At 44.2% G+C, this 26,288-nt stretch overlaps 1 protein-coding gene across 3 annotated transcripts in view; it reads left to right on the top strand.

Moving 5' to 3' along the window:
* LOC132209344 (complement C5-like) overlaps positions 1-7,881 on the top strand; it is a 306,964-nt gene extending 299,083 nt beyond the window's left edge. For 2 of the 3 annotated variants that reach the window (XM_059644466.1, XM_059644468.1), the window contains exon 4: positions 6,044-6,498. In XM_059644466.1, the coding sequence (XP_059500449.1) occupies positions 6,044-6,169 (126 nt within the window). In that variant the 3' untranslated portion in view covers positions 6,170-6,498. Of the gene's footprint in view, positions 1-6,043; positions 6,499-6,529 lie in introns of those variants that run through there. The other variant, XM_059644467.1, reaches the window with a different exon arrangement.
* The last annotated feature ends 18,407 nt before the right edge of the window (positions 7,882-26,288 follow it).

The raw sequence follows: 26,288 nt of genomic DNA, 5'->3' as shown, positions 1-26,288 counted from the left end.
TGACTGAGTGAAATGAGATGAACTGACTGATGGAAATTGGATGCAGTGACAGAGTGACATGAGCTGCAGTCACTGAGTGAAATGAGATGCATTGTTTGATGGAAATGGTCTGCAGTAACTGACGGAAATGAGATGCAGTGACTGAGGGAAATTGGATGCAGTGACTGAGGGAAATGGGATGCAGTGACCGAGTGAAATGAGATGCAGTGACTGAGCAAAATGGGATGCACTATTTTTGGGAAGTAGGATGCAATCACTGATTGAAATGAGAGGCAGAGACTGTGGGAAAGGAGATGCTGTGTCTATGGGAAATGGGATACATTGAGTGTCGGAAATTGAATGCAGCGTCTGTGAGATACGGGAACCAGTGACTGATGGAAATGGGATGCTGTGACTGTGGTGAAGGAGATGCAGTGATGGAGTGAATTGGGATGCAGTGACTGAGTGAAATGTGATGCAGTGACTGCGTGAATTGCGATGCAGTGACTGCATGAAATGCGATGCAGTGACTGCGTGAAATGGGATGCAGTGACTGCGTGAAATGGGACGCAGTGACTCAGTGAAATGTGATTCCATCACTGAGTGAAATATGATGCACTCACTGAGTGTACTGTGATTCAGTCACTGAGAAAACTGTGATGCAGTCACCGAGTGAAATGGGATGCAGTGGCTGAGTGAAATGGAATGCAGTGACTGACGGAAATGGGATGCAGTGACTGAGGGAAATGGGATGCAATCACTGAGTGAATTGCAATGCAAAGACTGAGGGAAAGGTGATGCTGTGACGATGGGAAATGGGATGCAGTGAGGGTGTGAAATTGAATGCAGCGTCTGTGAGATACGGGAAACAGTGACTGATGGAAATTGTACGCAGTGACTGTGGTGAAGGAGACGCAGTGATTGAGTGAAATGGGATGCAGTGACTGAGTAAAATACGATGCAGTGACTGAGTGAAATGTGATGCAGTGACTGCGTGAAATGGGATGCAGTGACTGTGGTGAAGGAGATGCAGTGACTGAGGGAAATGGGATGCAGTGACAGAGTGACATGAGCTGTAGTGTCTGATGGAAATGTGATGCAGTACCTGATGGAAATGGGATGCAGTGACTGAGGTACTGGGAAGGAGTGACTGAGTTCATGGGGATGCAGTGCCCAAGCGGACTTGGGGTCCAGTGAGTGAGGGAAATGGGATACAGTGCCTGAGTGAAATGAGATGCAGTGCCTGAGTGAAATGAGATGCAGTGACTGAGTGAAATGAGATGCAGTGACTGAGGGAAATGGGATGCAGTGACTGAGTGAAATGAGATGCAGTGACAGAGAGAAATGGGATGCAGTGACTGTGGGACATGGGAAGCATTGACTGAGTGAAATGCGATGCAGAGACTGAGGGAAAGGAGATGCTGTGACTATGGGAAATGGGATGCAGTGAGTGTGGGAAATTGAATGCAGCGCCTGTGAGATACGGGAAACAGTGACTGATGGAAATGGAATGCAGTGACTATGGTGAAGGAGATGCAGTGACTGAGTGAAATGGGATGCAGTGACTATGGGAAATGGGATGCCTTGACTGACGGAAATGGGATGCAGTGATTGACGGAAATTGAATGCAGCCTCAGTGAGAAACGGGATACAGTGACTGAGTGAAATGGGATGCAGTGACTGATGGAATTGGGGTGCAGTGACCACATCAGTACTGGGTGATGATCCTGGCCAGGTCTTAGATTTCAAAGTCGTTGATCACCTTGGTGATAGCGATCACAATTCTGTTATGTTTACTTCAGTGATGGAAAGGGATAGGTGTACACCACTGTGCAAGAGTTATAGCTGGCGGAAAGGCAATTACGAAGAGATTATGCAAGATTTAGGGAGCATAGGATGGGGAAGGAAACTGCAGTGGATGGGCACAATAGAAATGTGGAGCTTATTCAAGGAAAAGCTCCTGTGTGTCCTAGGTAAGTATGTACCTGTCAGGCAGGGAGTAAGCTGTAGGGTGCGGGAGCCGTGGTTTACGAAGGAAGTGGAATCTCTGGTCAAGAGGAAGAAGAATGCTTCTGTTACTTTCAGATGTGAAGGCTCAGTTAGGGTGATTGAGGGTTACAAGGTAGCCAGGAAAGACCGAAAGAGAGAGCTCAGAAGATCCAGGAGGAGACATGAGAAGTTGTTGGCGGATAGGATCAGGGTAAACCCTCAGGCTTTCTCTCGGTATTTAAGGAATTAAAGAATGACAAAAGTAAGATGAGGCCCAATCAAGGATAGTAGTGGTAAGTTGTGTGTGGAGTCAGATGAGATAGGGGAAGCGCTAAATGAATATTTTTCAACAGTATTCACTCTAGAAAACCACAATGTTGTCGAGGAGAATACAGACATACAGGCTACTGGACTAAGTGGGATTGAGGTTCACAAGGAAGAGGTTTTTGAAATCCTACAGAGGGTGAAGATAGCTATGTCCCCTGGGCCGGATGGGATTTATCCTCGGATCCTCTGAGAATCCAGGGAGGAGATTGCCGAGCCTTTGGCATTGATCTTTAACTCATCATTGTCTACAGGAATAGTGCCAGATGACTGGAGGATAGCAATTGTGGTTCCCCTGTTCAAGAAGGGGAGTAGAGACAACCCTGGTAATTATCAGCCAGTGAGCCTTACCTCAGTTGTCGGTAAAGTGTTGAAAAAGGTTCTGAGGGATAGGATTTACAATCATCTAGAAAAGAATAAATTGATTCGGGATAGTCAGCATGGTTTTGTGAAGGGAAGGTCGTGCTTCACAAACCTTATTGAGTTCTTTGAGAAGGTGACCAAACAGGTGGATGAGAGTAAACCGGTTGATGTGGAGTATATGGATTTCAGCAAGGCGTTCGATAGGGTTCCCCATAACAGACTATTGTACAAAATGCAGAGGAATGGAATTGTGGGAGATATAGCAGTTTGGATCGGAAATTAGCTTGCTGAAAGAAGACAGAGCGTGGTAGTTGATGGGAAACGTTCATCCTGGAGACCAGTTACTGGTGGTGTACCGCAAGGGTGGGTGTTGGGTCCACTGCTGTTTGTCATTTTTATAAATGACCTGGATGAGGGCGTAGAAGGATGGGTTAGTAAATTTGCAGACGACACTAAGATCGGTGGAGTTGTGGATAGTGACAAAGGATTGGTTGCAGAGGGACATAGATAAGCTGCAGAGCTGGTCTGAGAGGTGACAAATGGAGTTTAATGCAGACAAGTGTGAGGCGATGCACTTCGGTAGGAGTAACCAGAAGGCAAAGTACAGGGCTAATGGTAAGATGCTTAGTAGTATAGATGAGCAGAGAGATCTTGGTGTCCATGAACACAGATCCTTGAAAGTTGCCACCCAGGGTGACAGGGCTGTTAAGAAGGCATACAGTGTTTTAGCTTTGATTAATAGAGGGATCGAGTTCCGGAACCAAGAGGTTATGGTGAAGCTGTACAAAACTCTGGTGCGGCCGCACTTGGAGTATTGCGTACAGTTCTGGTCACCGCATTATAAGAAGGATGTGGAAGCTTTGAAAAGGGTGCAGAGGAGATTTACTAGGATGTTGCCTGGTATAGAGGGAAGGTCTTAGAATGAATGGCTGAGGGACTTGAGGCTGTTTTCATTCGAGAGAAGAAGGTTGAGAGGTGACTTAATTGAGACATATAAAATAATCAGAGGGTTAGATAGGGTGGATAGGGAGAGCCTTTTTCCTTGGATGGTGACGGCGAACACGAGGGGGCATAGCTTTAAATTGAGGGGTGAAAGATATAGGACAGATGTCAGAGGTAGTTTGTTTACTCAGAGAGTAGTAAGGGAATGGAACGCTTTGCCTGCAACGGTCGTAGATTTGCCAACTTTAGGTATATTTAAGTCGCCATTGGATAAGCATATGGGCGTACATGGAATCGTGCAGGTTAGATGGGCTTGAGATCGGCATGACAGGTCGGCACAAGATCGAGGGCCGAAGGGCCTGTACTGTGCTGTAATGTTCTATGTTCTATGGCTAGCTCTCCCTGTGCTCCGTGTGATTTAACTTCCCTCTTGGAGTACCGTGAGGAACCACCTTGAACGCCTTACTGAAGCCCGTATGCGTCCATCTTTCTGCCTTCGTCAATGCTCTTGATTACTACTTTAAAAAACTCAATCAAATTACATGAGTTATGATTTCCTGTGCACATGTGTCCTCGGATCCCATGGACTGTTTCCTGTTCTAACAGTCTTCAAATGGGGCATCTTGTCAAAAGCTTTGCTGATGCCCAAGTAGACTGTATCAAATGCATTGCCCTCATGCACACACCTAGTTAGCTCTTCAATCATAGATTCATAGAGTCATACAGCACAGAATGAGGACCTTCAGTCCCAATCATCTGTACTGATCAGGTGTCCCAAACTTAACCGGTCCCATTTGCCTGTGTTTGGTATCCGTCTAAACCTTTCCTAATTGTGTACCTGTCCAAATGTCTTTTAAATACAGCAATTTTATCTTCCTCGACCACATCTGTTGGCAGCTCCTTCCATTCACGAACCCCACCCCCCCGACCCCTTGTGGAAAGTTGGTTGAAAGTCAAAGCTGTGAATGTTAGAGATTCATCAACAAACCTCTTGCTGTCAACTGAAAGAAACCAGAGCTGATAAATCTCATTAGTAAACAAAATCATAGTTCTCCAGATTTAGTAACCATTATTTAGTAATTCCTCTTTTAATAGCTCTCACACAGTTGGCTGTCACTGAGGGGACTTCTCCTTGTACATTTCCTGCCATTAACCCAGTGCACTCTACAGGGACAGAAGACAGTAAAACTAAATAAAGAAACTCTAATTGAAAGAAAGAAGAATTATGGAAATGTCCTGCCCTCACCCCTTCTTACCTCACAACCGCTCCCCACCCCTTTCACAAAGAACGATCAAACGAATGCTGTTGTAACATCTTACTTTGTTCCAATCCCAGTTTATTTGTTGCTGAAACAGACTTTCTTGCTATTGGTCCCTTTGCACTTAATTATTCCAATGCACCCTGCGCACCTCCCGCTTTCTATTCTCGATAAAATCAGGGTCTTCTGCTGTTTATGTTAACCGTTCATAGCACATCCTGTGCCCCTTGACCTGCATCAATTCCAAGTTCAGCAAATCCTCAATTTTAATATTAATTAATAAACTCTAGTTTCGGTTTCAAATCCCTCCACGGTCTTGAATCCCTCCCCTAATCTCTGTAATCCCCTCCAGTCTCCTAGTTTTCAGAGCTATCTACAGTCTTACACTAACTCATTCCTGAACATTTCCAGTTGTAGTTAGCTCACAGGTGGCATTGCTGTGAGCTGCCAAGGTACTAACACTGGAATTTCTTTCCTCAACCACTCTGTCCCTCAACCAGTTATTCCTCATTTCGTACACTGAGCATGAGTGACCTGCAGTGAGGTCTCAAGGAATTGGTGCCAGTTCACCAGAGGATAAAGTCACACTCCATTTCAGCTACAGGGGATTCAGATGAGAACTGCAATGGGGATGGGGTGGCCGACAGAAGAAGGATTGGTGCATTGGCAGGTTAGAAAGCCTGCCATTAATGTCACGGAGCATGAAAGACTCTGGCTTCAATCTGGCGCAGTGTTTGGAACCCATCCACTCCAGCACTGAGTTGTGGCCAACCTGATGGGAACAGTTACAGATTGAGTCATGATTGGCATCTCTGCTCCAGAAAAAGCAGAAGCTGTTGTGGTACAGTCGTGGGTGGGCCCTTCTGGAGCTCGAGTTACTCAGGATAAACACAATAAAAATCATCAGCTTTCACCTGCAGTGCCACAGTCACAGGGATCGCACTCTGTGGGAGCATTAAGCAAGAAAAAGGCACCTATAATACTGGTATGAAGGAAATAAATGAGGGCAGTTGATATTTGCATGCATTATGGCATAGATTGTTCAACATTATTGTTTTGAAATATCGATATTGTGATGGCATTTACTGTTGTTTGTCGACAAGTGGTGCAGTGGTAGTCAACAGCCAAGGAGAGGGAAGGTTCAGCCTTGTTAGTGGAATTTGAGCTTACATTTACCTGTATTACAGTTGGTCGAGTGGATCACAGAAAGTCTGGCAACAAAAAAGCTGCAATGGTTACCTCCTCACTGCTTCCAACTCCTCCTCTTTCTCAGCTGGTGCCCGATCACTGGCAGCGACAGCGTACCCTCATGATGCCAAGGTTGGAGACTATCAAGAATCATGACGACACCGGCCCTTCTCTGTACTGCAGGACTGCCCCAGAGTGCTCCAGGCAGCAGAAACAACATTGAACTACTCCAGTGGTCTGCACCATGACATTTCCTGTGGTACTTTATGCAGCCCCTCTGAGTGTGTAATACACACTCCCATATGGACCACGTCTTCAAACTAAGGCTCTTGTCACCTCCTCATTACTTCAAGTTGTTCAAATGAGGATGGCAGGGCAGAATATTGAAGAATTATTACAAAGTCTTCTGTTCAGTATCCTGCTGCTCTCTGACAAGGAAAACTGAAATGTACTTGATTTTCATGTAATTTTGATTCCCATTACAGGTCCTTATGGGAACAGGAAAAATGACAAGCTGGAAAATTTTGCAAGTAATCTTTGGGCCAGCCTGGAATCTTCCCATCCTCTGGCCATGACCTTGTGACCCTGCTTGGAGGTTGTAGTTACAGTTTCAGAAGTGATCAATTCCAGTGAGGATGTCTGTACTAAGGTGAAAGCTCACGCACAGTTCTTCACGACGGGAAAAATGGCTCCATTCAGACTCTGGAGATTCAGGTATCCCACTGAGAATCGTTGTCTCCTTCATCATTCACCTTATTCCAGTCACCTGTCCTGCTCTGTGTGATTTCTGTCCATTCTCTCAGTCATGCTTGTCTGAGGGGATAGCCACTACTGTAGCCCTGTTGTTGACTTGTGCAGTATCCTCACAGTCAGGGAATGCTTCCCCATTCCTGAGAGATTTCAGCTGGCTTAAACAGCTCTGAAAACCACGAAACACTTTTACAAGAGTCAGCGGAAATCCACTTGCATCTAACCTGTAAGTGGTTGGTGATATCTCTATCCTCACTGCACTGGATTAAGAGAGGATTGTAACTGGAATACTGAGATCAAAACATATACCATTAGCATCCAAGCAGCATTACGCATACTTCCATCAGAATGTGAATCAGATGACAGGGATTATACCTAGCACTTGGAGAACTGACAGAAACCCCAGGTTACCTTGTCAGGAAAGTTCCAGTGAATGAAGTGCCAACGGAGCACTTACCATTCGGGGGCAGTCTGTGGCTAAAACCCCACTCACTGAGAGATGCTGGCCAAACAGAGACTAGTGCCTCGCCATTGCAGGTGGTGCCACCAGGAAGGGTGGCTGATGCTGGTACTGCAATTAATCCAATGCTATTAGTGAGTCATGAACAAATTGGGGTCGTGGGAGAGGTTTTCTGGCCAGGGAATCAGGAGGTTGTAAGAAAAGGTAGTCAGGTGCTATCTGTTTGCCATCGCTACTAATATGGCATGGCGGATCAATGGTCAGCACTGCTGCCTCACAGCTCCAGGGACCCAGGTTCAATTCCAAGCTCAGGTGACTGTCTGTGTGGAGTTTGCACATTCTGTATATGTCTGCATGGGTTTCCTCTGGGTGCTCCAGTTTCCTCCCACAGTCCAAAGATGTGCAGGTTAGATGGCTTGGCCATGCTAAGTTGCTAAGAGTGTCCAGGTATGTGTGGGTTAGGTGGGTTATAGTGGAATGGGTGTGGGTGGAATGCTGCAAAGGTCAATGTTGGGTCAAAGGGTCTGATTGTACACTGTAGGGATTCTATAATTAAGAGTTTTACTTCTCAAACTTTCTGTGTGATATTTGTTCAGCCTAAGTTATTAATTGCCCACTCAGGGGAGTAAAGACTATTTACCAGCCTTCCCAATCGAGACTGCATCAGGGTAAAACTTGAAAGACAGTCAGGTCCGTACTTACACTCTCCAGCTCAAACCCCGCATAAAGAGAGGGGTGTTAAATTCTACCCGTCATGTACAAAATCCAGCACCTACGTGATTGCCTGCAAAAATGCCATCCATCACTGCCCACAACAGAAGAGTGAACCTGGCAGAAACGCAGAATTGCTACAACGCAGAAGGAAGACATTCAGCCCATCATACTTGCCAAGCTCTCTGAGCACTCTAATTTAAGGCCAATCTTCTACCTTTTTCCAAAAACCCTGCACGTATTTTTTTTTTCTGTTTAAGTAACCATCCCTCTTGCGTGCCTTCGCTGAATCTGCCACCACCACATTTCCGGGCAGTGGATTCCAGGCCCAGATCACTCACTGGCTGAATAAAGTATTTTTTCTCACTGCCCATTTGCTTCTTTTGTTAGCATCTTTGAAACTGTGCCCTCTGGTTCTAGATTCATTTTAGGAGTGGGAACATTTTATTCCTAGATAACAAGGTGTAGAACTGGATGAAGAGCTTTCTGAACTTTCTTCAGAAAAATGAAGAAGGGTCTAGGCCTGAAATGTCAGCCTTCCTGCTCCTCTGATGCAGCTGGGCCTGCTGCGTTCATCCAGCTCAGCACCTTGTTATCTCAGATTCCCCAGCATCTGCAGTTCCTACTATCTCTGAAGCATTTTATTCCTATCTGCTTTCTCCTGAGCACTCATGGTTTTGGAAAGTTTCTATCAAGTTTCCAAGGAAAGCAGTCCCAGTACCTTGAAAAAATCCTCATAACTGAGTTTCTCATCCCTGAGAATCATTCTCATAAATGGAGGCGTTGTGACAACATCACTGGACTAGTAATCCGGAGATTCAGGTAATCAGAATCAACTTTCACCATGACGCATGTTTGAATCCAATTTCAATTTAAAAACAACACCCAGGAATGAAAGTCTAATGGCGCCCATGAAATGGACCAACGACTGTGCTGTACATTTCTATGACTCTATGTCTCATAACAGGTCGCAGTACATTGGAGTTTTGTGTCATCTGCACAGTACAATGTTGTCCCCTGCACACCTAAGCCTAGATCATTTATGTCCGTATCAGGAAAGCAAGGGTCTCAATACCAGCCTCAGGGGAACTCCACAACAAACATCCTCTCAATCAGAAAAACACCCATCACACTCTCTTTCTTGTGATCAGAGATAATGGGAACTGCAGATGCTGGAGAATCCAGGATAACAAAGTGTGTAGCTGGATGAACACAGCAGGCTGAGCAGCATCTCAGGAGCACAGCAGCTGACGTCAGCTTTGGTGCTCCTGAGATGCTGCTTGGCCTGCTGTGTTCATCCAGCTACACACTTTGTTATATTACACTCTCTTTCTTATCCCTCAGACAATTTTGGATCCCTTTCATTCTGAGATTTTCTTCAAAAATTGTACAAAATGCTTTTGGATAGCCCATGCACAGCACAACAGCATCTTTGTCCTTTTCAACCTTCTCTGTTACCTGCGACTATCTCAAGCATCCAAATGATGTGGGCAAGTGGATACTGACGTTATTGGATCTTAAGACACGGAAAATAACTCATTGATAATGTGGTATCCCAAATTAGAACCATCAGAGATTTACATGTCGGTGATAATTTACACACATGAGAGGGGTGCAGACACTGAGAGCCATTCAGCCGCTAGGTGGAAACATTTCCGAGTTAATTGCCACCCTGCGCAGAGTGCACATACAAATCTGGATGACAAGCATGACCCCAAGTCAGACAGCATCATTAGCATTGCTTCCAGATTAAAAATAACCCAGGGAGAACAAGACACTGCCTTTCAGACAGGTGTGGAGATAATTCCCAAATAACTAGCTTGATCCCAGACCATAGATGGGATGTACAATTATGGATTGACCAGATAAGGAACCAGCCAGGGTGCTCAATGATAACTGGTTAACATGGCGGGGAAGGGAGTGGAAAAATAACGAGACGTGCTAATCGGAATTGAGCTGTATTTGTGTGTTAAGTATAATTGAAGGGGCGTAAGAAGTGGGAGAGGGCTGTGGTGGCGGGTGGAATGATTGATGGAAGCCGCATTTGCTTCTTGTCCAAGTTTAATTCACTTCCGGAGACGCCGGTATTATTTTCAAATTGGCGCTATTTGCAGCGTAAAATTGCAACCGCCAAATGTTATGCTGACTCCTGAGACAGCAGGTTGGCAACCCCCAGTGAAAAGGGACCAGGTACCAACGCTGCATCACCTTGCAGTTCTTAATCCAGGATGATAGAGAGTTTGGAACAGTCCCGGCCAAGTTGAAGTTACAGCATCCATTTCCATCAGTTAATATTGTGACGAGCAGAATGTTTAAATGTGCAGTTTCACCTGTTCAATTCTTGTCTATCGACCAATAAATACAGATATTGCAATGGTGGGAAGGATGAGCGGGATGTTAGAAAGCAAAGCGGTGTTATTTTCAGAAAATGGTTACAAACCAGAGATTTTAAAAGGATTAGTTCCACCCCTTTCCCACCCCACCCCACCCCCAACACGCACTCTTTGGTAGGGGTTTCCTTTAAGAGCGCTTCCAGAAATAAACCTGCCTTGGCCCAGGATCTGTCCTATTTGGTATGAGAGGGATGTGATGATTTGGCTCCTGTACAATCTTCCTCCGCCATGCGGCAGGGTAGGAGCATTGAAAGCAGATCTCAGCTCTTGTGGAGAGAGAGAGAGAGAGAGCGTGAGGCAGCGGCTGCGAAACGCGATGGGGGTGAGGACGGACTGAAGAACCATGGCATCGCCGCTGTGTACTTAGTGCAGCCACCAGGCTCTCGGGGGAGGACAGCAAGGAGAATTTTGTGTTGTCCTTTTTATTTGCAATAATCCGGGGTGGGGAAGGGGAGAGAGAGCTGAGATAATGGGAACTGCAGATGCTGGAGAATTCCAAGATAATAAAATGTGAGGCTGGATGAACACAGCAGGCCAAGCAGCATCTCAGGAGCACAAAAGCTGACGTTTCGGGCCTAGACCCTTCATCAGAGAGGGGGATGGGGAGAGGGAACTGGAATAAACAGGGAGAGAGGGGGAGGCGGACCGAAGATGGAGAGTAAAGAAGATAGGTGGGGAGGTAGGGAGGGGATAGGTCAGTCCAGGGAAGACGGACAGGTCAAGGAGGTGGGATGAGGTTAGTAGGTCGATGGAGGTGCGGCTTGTCGGGGGGAGGAAGGGATGGGTGAGAGGAAGAACCGGTTAGGGAGGCAGAGACAGGTTGGACTGGTTTTGGGATGCAGTGGGTGGGGGGGAAGAGCTGGGCTGGTTGTGAGGTGCAGTGGGGGGAGGGGACGAACTGGGCTGGTTTAGGGATGCTAAATCTCCCCTTCCCCCACCGCATCCCTAAACCAGCCCAGTTCGTCCCCTCCCCCCACTGCACCACACAACCAGCCCAGCTCTTCCCCTCCACCCACTGCATCCCAAAACCAGTCCAACCTGTCTCTGCCTCCCTAACCTGTTCTTCCTCTCAGCCATCCCTTCCTCCCACCCCAAGCCGCACCCCCAGCTACCTACTAACCTCATCCCACCTCCTTGACCTGTCCGTCTTCCCTGGACTGACCTTTTCTCTCCTCTCCACCTTCGGTCCGCCTCCCCCTCTCTCCCTATTTATTCCAGTTCCCTCTCCCCGTCCCCCTCTCTGATGAAGGGTCTAGGCCCGAAACGTCAGCTTTTGTGCTCCTGAGATGCTGCTTGGCCTGCTGTGCTCATCCAGCCTCACATTTTATTATTTTAGGAGAGAGAGCTGTTTTGGTTTGTGATACAAGAGACGAGGCTGTCTATGCCTTTCACCCATCGGTAGCTCTCCTCCTGTCCCTGCCTCTGTGCACACACTCAGCCAGGCATAGTCTTCCTCCCTCTGTGTGTGTGTGTGTGTGTGTCTCTCTCTCGCTTCAGCTCCTAAAACCTAAGATGCATCGGATATAAAAACACGCACATAAACACACACACACACACACACACACACACACACATCAACAAGCCATGGAGAAAGATCAGGAATTACTGCAAGCTGTCAAAACCGAAGATGTAGCTGCAATGCAGAAGCTGTTGCAAAGGCCGAAACAAGGCAAAGCGAGTGAGTACCCTTTACACACCGTTCCATTGGCTGATGTGAATGTGCCTGCGTTTTTTTGTGTGTGTGTGTTTTGCAAATGTCCTGTTATTGTGGAGTAGGAGGGGAGGGAGTTTGGTCTGTTGTTCAATATGGGCTCTCCTATCTTGACCGATGCTGTTAGTGACTCTTGATACAGTGCAATCGGTGGGAATGTAGCATTAGCCTGAATAGTGCGTTCTCTCTCCCTCAGACAGCTCTCCTGCATCCCTTAGCTTCACAAGCCGGCGCTTTCTGCTCCTAACAGCGCAGATTGGACGTTGAGGATAGATAAGGTCAATACTGGGAATCCTAGATTCCCTATCAACCGGGCAAGAGATTGCAGATGGTTTGTAGCGAATCCACGGTTGAGATACAACGCACAGAATCAGTTCGTATAAGGGGAAAGGTGGTTCTGGAGGTTTGCACTGTTCTGTTTCGGCAAAAAAAGTGCCCGACCAGAGAATATCAGGCCAGTGACTAAGATGGTTAAACAGCTAATTCTAGTGGAAAGCTGTCAAGAAGGTAATAGCTCAGAGTCTCGCTTCTGAGGAAGTGCAAACTGGAGATCTTGTTTGACCCACTCTGTGCAGGTTGTTGTTGCTGTGTTGCAAAGAGAGCCTAGAGACGTGAGGGGGGACTTGGATGTGACAAATGCAGTGACTCCACACCCGGGCAGTGGTTTGGCAACATGATTCGGACCCCGTTAGCTTGCAGCCCTCTGACGCTGTTCCCTTACTGCCGGATGCTCACTGGCTCGCACGCCCCAAACAACCGGGGCTATTTTAAATTTAACCCCTTGATTGATGGGCTGACAAGTGCCTGTTGATGACAAAGCAATAGATGCTGCAGATCTGGTAATTAGAAGCAGTTTTGCTGGGAGACGCTTTAATTGATAGATTTCAATTCTAAAATTAACCAGGATTAAACGGGGGAGACCTCGAGCTGGCTGATCTATGATGTAGTAATAACAGTATTTTCGGAAAGATTGTCTGAGACGCAGGAGTGATGTCTCTCCCAGCTATCCTGGCTGCCTGGAGGAGGAAAAGGCAACCCTTTCCGAACAAGGCACAGTGAGGATTTCTGAAACATTTATGTATCGCTTAACTGGAAACTTGATAATGTACGCCACAATGTGGGAGGGGGAATCTTATTCAGTTCTATATTTGCCTAAAGCTTCACTCCAGATATTTTGTTAAAAATAAAAGAATAATGGGATTTGAAGGGTACACTGCGAGTAAATCGTGGGAAAATGTTAATTTATTTTGATGTGACTTGCTCCTACATGAGTAAAACATATTGTGATTAAGGATGATGGAATAAACTAAAAGCATTATTTGCCAGGATGAGATTCTGTCATAGTCTGGAGATGCGCTGCTCTGCTATCCAGTTATGAAGAGCTGCTGTAGTTGTGTTCTACAAGACTCCAATTGTTGGATGCAGTGGAAGTCTTTCAGGAGAAGACACCATGTCCCTTTTAAAAATAGTTTCTTACTGATTTATCATGTCACACACAGTACTTTGATTTGTAATTTTCTGGCTTATTCTCTGGTGTTGAGAACCTTTGTGGGTTGACTCTCCCTTTGACCTCATGATCCCTGTTGAGTTTAGATTTTGAATGCGTGGCCTGTGCATTTGTTGGATTTCTCTCTATTGGTTCTCTAAGTTCACTGACTGAATGCAACACTGTATCAATGTTTACCAATAATGATCATATCTGTGATGATGATGCTATTTTCCTTGGGACAGATAATGAAAATCTCCATGCTTCACAAAGTCTGTCTTCGTGTCTATTGGTGCTCCATAATTGGTGACCATGCCTTCAGCTGACAATGCCTTAAGCTCTGGAATTTCTTCCATAAACCTCACCACTCCTTTACCACCCCCCCCCCCCCCCCCCCGACCATGTTCTCCTTTACATTATTGGTTATAAAATACCAGAGCGGTTACCTGTGTTGATATCGCTAGTGTCACGTTTGATTAGATCATTCCTCCTATGAAATATTGTGAGACATTTTACTTTTAGCAATGCAAGATGCATACATGCTGTTGTTATTAGACAATAAGTCAAGGTGGGAGGGTGCGGTATCATTGGGATTTAAATGGCTGGAGAGGCCTAACGCCAAATACCCAGCAGGTAGCTGTGTTGGGGCTGGGTTTGAGGGTGGGGTGGCAGATGGTGACTGTCTCTTCTAAATTAGCCCATGCTCCCATTAGAGGATCATATGTAATGCCTTGCTTATCACCAGTCTTCAAAATTCTGACAACACCCCAACTCCCCAACATATCCTCACTAGGGCCTACCAATTCTTCTCACTTGGTGAGCTGAATCTGGAACAATTGTCTAAGTCCCAAGTGCAATACCAGTAATGATCACGTCTTCTGGTGGTGCTGCTGGTACAGTGCTGGAATGCTGCCAATCTCTTACTGGCCTGAATCTCTCTGAGGCAGGACATCTTCATGTATAAGCAGAGCAATCAACCCATCAGATGGTTGCAGAGCTTGGCAGACTTCCCCACCTCTGTGCTTTTAGTCAAAGAGGTGGGGAACCCAGAGTCTTGTGTCATTCAGCCCTGAGGCAGTTGACCCTTACTTGCCTTCTGAAGTAGTATAGCAAATAGTTCATAAAAATGGGCAATAAAATGGTGACTTTGCCAGCATAATCCACATAATTAGAACTTTTCTTTATTAAATTGGGAACTCTGTGTGGTGTGTGCAATGCTAATGGAAGTACAGATCCTGGCTAAGCCCAGTGTTCTGTCTCCACCTCCCATGATAATACAAGGTACTGACTGATTGGTTTCTTGGCTGAGACTGTGGTCACTTAGTTGGCAGCCAAAAACACGAAGCAGTGTTTTTAGGAGAGGATGAGACAAAATATTTAGAGTGTCGAGAGGGTCCATAAAGTTTTGCAACTGAAGACATAAAAGCTGCTAGAGTTTAAAAATAACTTGGATCTGTATTTGAACTAACATTACTGTAGAGGGCCAAGAGCTGGAAAACAGGATTCAACTTGATAGTTTTAATTTGGCTGGCAAAGATGCGCTGGGCCAAATGCTCTCCTTCCATTGCTGCAAATTTCCACGATACTCCAAAATCATGTCAAAGATTTCTGAAGAAGGGTTTTGGCTTGAAACATCAGCCTTCCTGCTCCTCTGATGTTGCTTGGCCTGCTGTGTACATCCAGCTGTACACCTTGTTATCGCTATTGTAGAGCATCTATGTGTCCCACTGTTATTTTACTATCGTGCCAGATGTGTAGTACATGATTTCTCTGCAAGTTGGTATGACAAATTAAAATGATGAGACATTTTTATTCTCTTAATGATAAAACTCAAAATTCCAACTGCACCTATGCCAACTCCTGTGCTGTAACATGTCTTTACAGATTGAAAGGTGCATTTTATTTCAGTTGGGATGATTCTTGGATTTCTGCCAGACTTCAGCAGTTTGAGGTTTGCTGTGACAATTCCATGCCTTTTGACCTTCAACACAATCACAATGAAAATGACGTGAAAATTACAATATGGATACTGTGTGTGTGTGTGTGTGTGTGTGTGTGTGTGTGTGTGTGTACCTTGTGATATTTGATATAATCATTTGATATCATCAGTGGCGTTACTTTGGAGAGGTTTTGGTCTCCCCTTTGAATATTGAAGTATAATGTAAAGCTCTTCCAGAAGTTTCGCTAATGACATAGAGCATCAGTCTGATGAAAACCTACCTCTTCCCCTTGCTACTATCTACTTGTTATTGCAGTATCAGTTTCTGAGACATGCCTTAGAATCCATTAAAGACGTGAATAAAGGCAAACAGTTGCCACTCACTCTAACCAACGTTTTTGTATAAAGATTTTACCCTCTACATGGACATGAGTCTTAATCCCATGTGCCCACTCTGTTCCAGTGAATGCTTTATTCATCCTTACTTTGACCACTTGCTTAACCTATTCCTCAATATTGACTTGGCTGCCTGTTCAGTCATTAATTCTGGTTGCACATTTTGAACTCTATGTGTTTGATGCAGCAGTTGGAAACAAGGGCTTGTGCTGCTTTAGTTATACCATCAATAGAGACTTTAAATAGTCATTAAAGAAAGGAAGAACTGGCACTGAATAAATTACCTGGGGTTTTTTTGTATTCATTCTTAGAATGGAGCTGCTGCTGGCTGGCCAGTATTTATTGCCCACTCATAGCTGCCCTTGACAAGGTGTTGGTGAGCTGCCTTCTTGAACCATGGCTTGGAGGGCAACTTGCAGGTGGTGGTATTCCCATAAATTTGCTGCCCTTATCCTTCTAGATGGTAGTATTTATGAAAGTGTTGGTTTCTAAAGAGCCTTGGTGAATTTATGCAGGGGATTTTGTAGATGATGTGCACAGCTGCTACTTCCCATCACTGGTGGAGGGAATGAATTTTTCTCGCTGTTGCTTTGTTAACTGTAGCAGCTTGCTGTGCCTAAATTGACTGCTGCATTTCCTGACATTGCAATAGTGACTACACTTCCAAAATATGAATACTGCTGAGAAAAGGCATATTTTGCTCCAGTTTTTCAACTTGCACTTAACAGGACAATTCACATCAAATACAATGTAAAAGGATCAACTATTATAGTAAATAAGAAGTGAGTCCTGGTGTTTTCCCTGTGGAAACAGCTCAGAGTCCACTGTAATTGCTTTATTCATCTTTACTTCAACCATTTGCTGTACCTGTTCCTAAATATTGATGTGGTTCCACTTCCAAATGAATCAGCACTCTCTTTGTGGACAGCTTTTCCCTTCACTTCTTGCAAATTGCCCCAATAAGTGCAAGATGAAAAGGATAAACAAAATGTATATTTTTCAAGTTCTGTATTACCAACTGATGACTGCCAAAATACTTCATTGGCTGTAAAGTGCTTTGGAATGTCCTGAGGCCATGAAAGGGAAGAAAGAGAAGGCTTTCTTTCTTAACATTGTGCATTTCACAGCTTTAGGATATCCCAAACAACTTCTGGCCAAGAGAATAGTTGAGAATTGGAGTCACTGTCGTAATGTGGAAACACGGCAGTCCATTTGTGCACAGTGAGATCTCACAAACGGCAACATCACAGTGACCAGAAAACCCCTTCAGTAATATCAGTTCAGAGCTTAGTATTGACCAAAACACCAGGATAACTCTGCTTGACAACAGAGGCATTACATTACCTGAGAGGGAATACGAGTATTTAACAACTAGACACCTGAAGCCACAATTTCAATGGGTAGAGTGTTGGTTCGAATGGTATCATCCAAAGGTCAGCACCTCCAACAATGGACCACTGGGTATGTTAGCCTAGATTTTCTTCTCAGGTCTATAGATCCTGACTTGAACAATGACATTCTGTCTTAACGGTTGGAGTGAAACCCACTGAGCTGCAGCTAATATAGAACATAGAACATAGAACATAGAACAGTACAGCACAGAACAGGCCCTTCAGCCCACAATGTTGTGCTGACCATTGATCCTCATGTATGCACCCTCAAATTTCTGTGACCATATTCATGTCCAGCAGTCTCTTAAATGACCCCAATGACCTTGCTTCCACAACTGCTGCTGGCAACGCATTCCATGCTCTCACAACTCTCTGCGTAAAGAACCTGCCTCTGACATCCCCTCTATACTTTCCACCAACCAGCTTAAAACTATGACCCCTCGTGCTAGCCATTTCTGCCCTGGGAAATAGTCTCTGGCTATCAACTCTATCTATGCCTCTCATTATCTTGTATACCTCAATTAGATCCCCTCTCCTCCTCCTTTTCTCCAATGAAAAGAGACCGAGCTCAGTCAACCTCTCTTCATAAGATAAGCCCTCCAGTCCAGGCAGCATCCTGGTAAACCTCCTCTGAACCCTCTCCAAAGCATCCACATCTTTCCTATAATAGGGCGCCCAGAACTGGACGCAGTATTCCAAGTGCGGTCTAACCAAAGTTTTATAGAGCTGCAACAAGATCTCACGACTCTTAAACTCAATCCCCCTGTTAATGAAAGCCAAAACACCATATGCTTTCTTAACAACCCTGTCCACTTGGGTGGCCATTTTAAGGGATCTATGTATCTGCACACCAAGATCCCTCTGTTCCTCCACACTGCCAAGAATCCTATCGTTAATCCTGTACTCAGCTTTCAAATTCGACCTTCCAAAATGCATCACCTCGCATTTATCCAGGTTGAACTCCATCTGCCACCTCTCAGCCCATCTCTGCATCCTGTCAATGTCCCGCTGCAGCCTACAACAGCCCTCTACACTGTCAACGACACCTCCGACCTTTGTGTCGTCTGCAAACTTGCTGACCCATCCTTCAATCCCCTCATCCAAGTCATTAATAAAAATTACAAACAGTAGAGGCCCAAGGACAGAGCCCTGTGGAACCCCACTCACCACTGACTTCCAGGCAGAATATTTTCCTTCTACTACCACTCGCTGTCTTCTGTTGGCCAGCCAATTCTGTATCCAAGCAGCTAAGTTCCCCTGTATCCCATTCCTCCTGACCTTCTGAATGAGCCTACCATGGGGAACCTTATCAGATGCCTTACTGAAATCCAAATACACCACATCCACAGCTCGACCCTCATCAACTTTTCTAGTCACATCCTCAAAAAACTCGATAAGGTTTGTAAGGCATGACCTACCCCTCACAAAGCCGTGTTGACTGTATTTGATCAAGCCATGCTCTTCCAGATGGTCATAAATCTTATCCCTCAGAATCCTTTCTAACACCTTGCAGACGACAGACGTGAGACTTACTGGTCTATAATTGCCGGGGATTTCCCTATTTCCTTTCTTGAAGAGAGGAATTACATTTGCCTCTCTCCAGTCCTCAGGTACGACTCCAGTGGAGAGCGAGGATGCAAAGATCTTCGCAAGTGGCGAAGCAATTGCATTTCTCGCTTCCCAAAGCAGCCGAGGACAAATCTGGTCCTGGCCTGGCGACTTGTCAATCTTAATGTTTGACAAAATTTTCAGCACATCAGCTTCCTCTATCTCTATCCATTCCAGCATGCACACCTGCTCTTCAAAGGGTTCATATCCAATGATTGATCTGTATAGTGAGTGAAAGGAAAATGGTGTAAACACCACACTGTGCAGCCTGCTCTCATTCACTCACTCGGAGCAAATTTTCAGAAACTTGCCAGTAGATAGTGAGTGCACCTTCTTATTAAGCTGCTGCTTGTAGCCGCTCCTGCCAGGAGACCTGCTGTCATGGTGTGCCAATTCTGTCTGTCTTATGCCACCCTCATACATCGGTTGTGGTTTGTTGGCAGCCATTCTGTGACACCACTCTGTGACCTGTTCCTGGGAAGATAGGGTTCTCCTGTGAGGAAAGGTTGGATCTGTACCAGTTGGAACTTAGAAGAATGAGAATTGATCCTATGGCAATATATAAAATCCTGAGGGGACTTGATACATTGTTTACAGGGAAAATGTTTCCTCTCGTGAGGGAATCTCAAAAAAGGGGGTACAATTTAAGAACAGGAGGTCTTCTTTCTATGATGGAGACGAGGAGGATTTCCATCAGAGGGGTATGGGTCTGTGGAATTCTCTTCCCCAAAAAGTATTGGCGGCTGTACCATTGACTTTATTCTAGGTTGAGTTAGATGGTTTTTTGATAGATGTGGGAGACGAGGGCTTGGGGAAAAGGGACAGAGGGGCTTGAGTCCACAAGCAGATCAGCCACTGAATGGTGGAGCAGAGTTAAAGGGCTGAATGGCTTTCTGTTGCTCTCAAATGACATGTTCCTATATTCCGTTCTAACATCCATCATCCAACTGCACATAGGTTGACCCCTCTTCCTGCTGCTGTCCAGAATCTCTTAGCTTGTAAGCTCAGATCAAATAGCCAAAGTTGTGACTCTTTTTTTCTGGGTGTCACTTATTAAACTTGGAGAGAGGAAAAAGGAGTATATGAGTACCTTTTGTTCTTCTCATTTTAGATTCAATCTTTTTATAATATTTCTGAGAACTGCTTGAGAAACAGAGTCATAGAATCATACAGCATGGAAACAGACTCTTCAGTCAAACCAGCCCGTGCCAAACATATTTTCGAGCTAAACTAGTCCCACCTGCCTGCTCCTGGTCCATAACTCTCCAAATCTTTCCTGTTCATGTACGATTCTAAGTGTCTTTTAAGTGTTATAGCATCTAACTCAGGAAATGAATAGTTTTTTTGTGGGTGCATGTGGAATGTACTGTATCATGGTGAGGGAAAGTAAAAGGTGTATTCAGATTGAGGAAATGAATGCTGGCCTGAACAGAATTGGTTGCTTTGTATGGCCTTATTGATTTTGCTTGCCTCTCGTACCTTGTCGTAAAACTGCTTATAACTTCAAGGAAGGCGAATAGCAATTGCTGTGGGTTTTGCAGAACACATTGTAAGTACATACAGATTTATTTTTTAAAAAAGCTATTAAACCAAAGAAATGGAATTGCACAATAAATCAGAAAGTAACGTGGCAGCCTAGCTGCTTGTTGAAGCACTTAGACTTTGTATAGATGGCTTTGTGCTTTGCCATCCACTTTCCACAATGGTTAAAATCATAAAATTGTACAGCACAGAATGAGTCCATTCAATCCATTATGCCTGGGTTGACTGGCGGAAAGAGATTTCTGATCTGCCCCACTTCCCAGTCTTTTCTCTGCACCACTGCAAATATTTCCCATTTTAAACTACTTCATTCCTCCTGCCTCAGAGCATCTTGCTTTCATTGTGCTGCTTGGGTTGCCCTAGAAACACTATTGGCAAAGTGGGTGGCAAGAGAGGTGATTCATTCTGAATGCCTCTTTTTAAAATATTATTTATTTATTGAATGTGGGCATCACTGATACGGGGCCAGCATTAATTGCTCATGAGCAGATGCTCCTGAGCTGCCTTCCAAAACCACAGTATTCCCAAAGCGATGATAAGGAGGGAGCTGCAGAATTCTCAATCAGTAAAGATGATGGAATGGCAACATTTTCATGTCAGGATTGTGTGTACATCCGAAGATTGGAGGGAAACTGAGAAGTGATGCCCCCGTGTGCCTGCTGTCCTTGCCCTGCTGGTTGGTAGATGTTGTGGGTTCTGGAGAAACCTTTGAAGAAATGTTGTTGCGTTACTGCACTGTATCTTGTAGATTCCAGTTGGAGCATCCACTTTAAGGCATCTACTTGCATCCTCATTCGAGATTCTCTATTCTGAGTGTAAGGAGCCACTTACTATGCTAGTATTGTATGGTGCTGACTGTTTACAAGCTGCCAATCAAGATGAAGTCATGGAGAAAAGAAATAGCTGTGATGTGAAGGTACATGACAGATTCCATTGTTACTGTATTGGCTTAGTAGAAATATCACCATTGAGTCAAAAGGTTGTGGATTCAAGTCACACAGCTGGAGAGTATCAGAGAGGGTAAGTGAAGAAGGGTGTTCCTCATGAGTGGAGATTGCAGAACCAAAGGTCACAGACTAAGGATGCACAGTAGAACGAAGATGAGGAGAAATGTCTTCGCCAAGAGAATGGTGAGCCAGTGGAATTTTCTATCATTGAATATTTTAAAGACAGAGTTAGATATTGTTCTTCGAGCTAAAGAGATCAAAGAATATGGGGAGAAAGCAGGAACAGCAATGAGCAGGCATGCTCATATTTTATGGTGGAGCAGGCTCAAGAACTGAATGGCCTACTCCCAGTCCAATTTTCTCTGTTTCTATGTTAAATTGGGAAAGGGGAATGGATAATCCGGTAGTTAATTAATTATTGCTTTAAGCATAAAATTAAACTGAACATTTATAACTCACTGACCTAGTTCCAAACACACATAAATAGGATTCAGACTTGATTGATATTCCCCAATAAGGACAAACCAAAGTGCTTTGAAACAGACAAAGTGTAGTCACTGCTGTAACATAGAGAATGTATTTACATAAGTTCCTACAAACAGTAAATTTACTTGCATGAGCTCCCACAAACTGTAATGTGATAATGACCTGATAATCACTTTTAGCAATGTTGATAGTGAGATCTCACCTGTTTTTCCTCTAAAGAATACCATGTGATTTTTTTTACTTCCACCTGGGAGAGCAAACAAAGGTACAGATTTATCACCAATGCAGCACAGCAGGACAAGAAATGAGAATTGTTACGATTCCAGCTGCTTCAGCAAGTGGAATAGTCAAACCCCAGAATAAAACCTGCCTCGCTAGATCTTTTTCCCCTTTGTCAAACCTTGTGGTCTTTCACTGAAACATAAGCACATCAGACTACAGATTAGATTTTACCAATAAAACAGAAGTTTATTACATTGAAGAAATAAAATAAACCAAAATATCAAATATAGCAGTTTCAAAAATTTCAGAACACATTGCAAAAGAAAGTTACCCATGAGAACTTTCCCCTTGACTACTCTCAAACTTAAAGCTTAGCCTTCCTCAGTATTTTCATAGTCTGCAGAATTCTAACAAAATACTTTAACTGTTCTAAACAAGAGATAGAAGTTACAGAGACAGAGACTGCATTGTTTTAAATGACAAAGGAAATGCTTTTGTAAAGCGCAAAAAGTGTAGCAATGAGATAAGTACAGGAATAAAAGATGGATCCAGAAAAGGTGTGAATGCTTTCAACAGTTCCATTACCAGCAGCTTTCCAATACAGCCGAAGGCAACATGTTGCTTTATTCTGAAACCTCAGCCAAGATTGCTTCTCAGTGAATCAGTCATGAAACTCTCTGAGGAATACTACAATATGATCAGTGTTACTGCTGTGGAATGCCTACTGAATGTTTAATGTTTAACCACACATCCATAAGGCAGCCCCACAGTCAGTGCACCATCCCTTTACTACCATACTACATGGGCTAGATATAGCTTTCACCTCAGTGGGCAAGAACTTAAATCCAAAAACCTTACAACTCAAGAAATAAATAGTGTTAAAAACCAAAAGAACTGTGGATGCTGTAAATAAGAGACAAAAAACAGAAGTTGCTGAAAAAGCTCAGCCGGTCTGGGCAGCATTTGTGAAGAGAAATCAAAGTTAAGGCTTCAGGTCCGGTCACCTTTCCTCTGAAATAAATAGTATTAGTCACTGATGTATAGCTGACAGTAAAATTCGGCCTTTTTCTCTCCATAAATTCTGCCAGGCCTGTTGAGTTTCTCCAGCGCTTGCTGTTATTTCAGATTTCCAGCATTCTCAGTATTACGCTTTCAATGTAGGCGTCAGCTGGCATACCCTTGGAGGTGTTTGTGTCCTGTTTAGACCTCCCCAATATGAAAACATGTATATGGACATGTGGTTATCTTAGGAAATGATGTTGAAGCATCCCCTAGGCAGGGATGTAAGATGTAGCAATTTCCCCAGATCTTTAACTCCTGCAGCGAGGCGCCAAGAAGCTTTGCCTAGATTTCGGAATGGGCTACAACACGGAAAATCTCCTATACTGTCTGTAATGAATATAGTATCCATTGTTAATCAATTCTGGAGAGGGATTCAGGAGATGAGATTTTTATGAGTAAGGCCTGTGCTCAATTGAAGTGCAAAATACTGAGTTTAAATTCCTTTCCTTGTACATTATTTTCATGTAACTGCAAAATGAATTTGAGATTTCCCATGTATACGAATGATAAACATGCAGCTCTGAAGATGTTGAAGAAATTCACTTTATTAAATAGTGCTCCCCATCAATATTTGCGAGTGAAAATGGATTCTAAAGTGAAATTTCATATCCTACTAAAACAGTGCTGTGTCCAAGGGCACAATTAACTTGTATTCAATGCTTGTCTTTGGGCAAATAATGTGCACAACAGAATCATTGGTTGTTTCCCTTCCGGATCAGAAGCACCTCTGTTAGTCCTCTTTCTCTTCTACAATGTCGAAAACTATACAGTCTGCTCCCAACAAAGTTTTTTCATTTATTCTTCTTTTGCTGGTGCTATGATTCCAGCTGCTGTTGTTACAAGCCAGGCCACATCCGAGAATGAAATCTGACTTGATTATCAATTTTTCTTCAATTTAGTGTGGCAGCCTTTCACTGAAACATAAGCACACAAAGCTGCACATTTGGTTTTAACAATAAAACAGTTCATTACACTAAAGAAAGTAAAATACAATAAAGCAAACCAAACTAACTATATAACACAGTTTGAAAGGTTGCAAAACACAACAAAACAGCATCCCATGTACTCCCTAAAACAGTCACTTTACAGTTACTTAACAATCTGGAGCGGTTTTCTTTCTCTATCAAATCTGCATGTTAGATTTAACTGCTTCTGCTCAGTTTCTGTCCCTCAAATTGTGGGGTCTTCCTCCTTCACCATTCACACAACTGAGAGTTTAGACTTCCTCAGTGTTTTACTAATCCACACGGTTCTCCCCAGACATTCCAGCTCTGGAAGTTTCACTAACTACACCCTTTCACAAAAATAGCTTATTTCCTTAGCCCCTCTGAACAGTCTCCATTTCTAGGATAGATTATACTTGGTTCTGACCCCAGTTGAGTTGAGAGTATGACTTGGAGGGGAACTTGTAGCTGATAGAGTTGCAAACCATGTGCTGCTCATTGCTCCCCCCAGTATCTGGAAACATACGCTGTGCCTCTAAGCTGATCAGTATTGTATCATTTATTGTGTATCCTATTGACTAGTTTGCCCTCCCCAAATGCCTTACTGCACATTCCGGCAGATTAAATTCTATTTGTCCCTTTCTGTTAACCGATCAGCCCATTGTTACTATATTCCAAGTCTGCAGCTTTCTTCCTCTTTATCAACCATGCACTCATTTTTAGTCTATCGTCTGCAAATTTTTAATGGTGCCCCCTGCACTTAAGTTTGCTTCTTTGCTGTCTACCATGAAAGGGAAAGGACCCAATACTGAACCCTGTGGAATCCCAATAGAAATGACCTTTCAACTACAACTACAGTGAGCATTACCCTTTGTCTGCAGTCACTGAGTTTATTTTGTTCCATTTGCTACTTTCCCTCAGATTCCATCACCACCTTCTGTTTTGACCAATTCATCATGTGTGAACTAGTCCAAAGCCACCTTGAAACCTCCGTAAGCTGCATCAAATGCTCTACTCTCCTTGACCCTCTTTAACACCAATTCAAATTGGTGCGGCATAGTGACTCTGTGGTTAGAACTGCTGACTCACAGCACCAGGGATCAGGGTTTGATTCCAGCCTCAGGAGACTGTCTGTGCGGAGTTTGCACACTCTCACCATGTCTGTGTGGGCTTCCTCCAGGTGCTCTGGTTTCCTTCCACAGTCCAAAGATGTGGAGGGTAGGTGGATTGGCCATGCTAAATTGCCTATGCGAAATTACCCATAGTGTGCAGGGACGTGTAGATTAGGTGGATTAGCCATTGGAGATGAAGGGTTACAGGGATAGGATAGGGGATGTGTTGGCTGGGACGCTGTTTGGAGGGTTGGTGTTGACTTGATGGGATGAATCGCCTGCTTGCACCCTGTAGGGATTCTATGAATCATGAAATTCAAATATAGAATCAAGTTCATCAGACACAAATGAAATCAGAAAATCCCAGAACTGCTCAGAAGGTCTGGCAGCGTCTGTGGACAGAGAAACAGAATTAATGTTTCATTAACCTGCCATCAGAAGTCCAAAGATAGGTCCATTGTGCTGAATATTTCCAGCGTGTTTTGGTCTTACTTTAGATTGCCAGCATTTGCAGTATTTTGCTGTTGTACTACCCAGACGTGATCACCCGTGAACAAATCCTCACTGAGTGTATTTAATTACAAATCGGTAGTTATTAGGACAAGTGACATAAAGTATTGCCAAAAAGGCAGCTTTCAGGAGGAAAGAGTGAAAATGGAGGGGCATGGGAAGGGAATTCCAGAGATTCGGGCCTAGGCAGCTAAAAGTTGGAGGAGGGGTGATGGTCTAGTGATATTATCGCTGGACTGTTAATCCAGAAACCCAAGTAATGTTTTGGGGACCTGGGTTCGAAACCCACCACGGCAGATGGTAGAATTTGAATTCAATAAATATTTGGAATTAACAATCTAATGATGGCCGTGAATCCATTGTCGATTGTTGGAAAAACCTGTCTAGGTTCACTGATGTCCTTTAGGAAAGAAAACTGCATTCCTTACCTGGTCTGCCCTACATGTGACTCGAGACCCACAGCAATGTGGTTGACTCTTAACTGCCCTCCGGGCAATAAGGGATGGGCAATAAATGCTGCCTGACCAGTGACGCCCTCATCTTGTGAATGAATCAAGAAAAATGCAACAATGTA

Source organism: Stegostoma tigrinum, unplaced genomic scaffold, assembly GCF_030684315.1.
Source record: "Stegostoma tigrinum isolate sSteTig4 unplaced genomic scaffold, sSteTig4.hap1 scaffold_88, whole genome shotgun sequence".
Lineage (NCBI taxonomy): Eukaryota > Metazoa > Chordata > Chondrichthyes > Orectolobiformes > Stegostomatidae > Stegostoma > Stegostoma tigrinum.
This window is presented reverse-complemented; position numbering and strand designations above follow the sequence as displayed.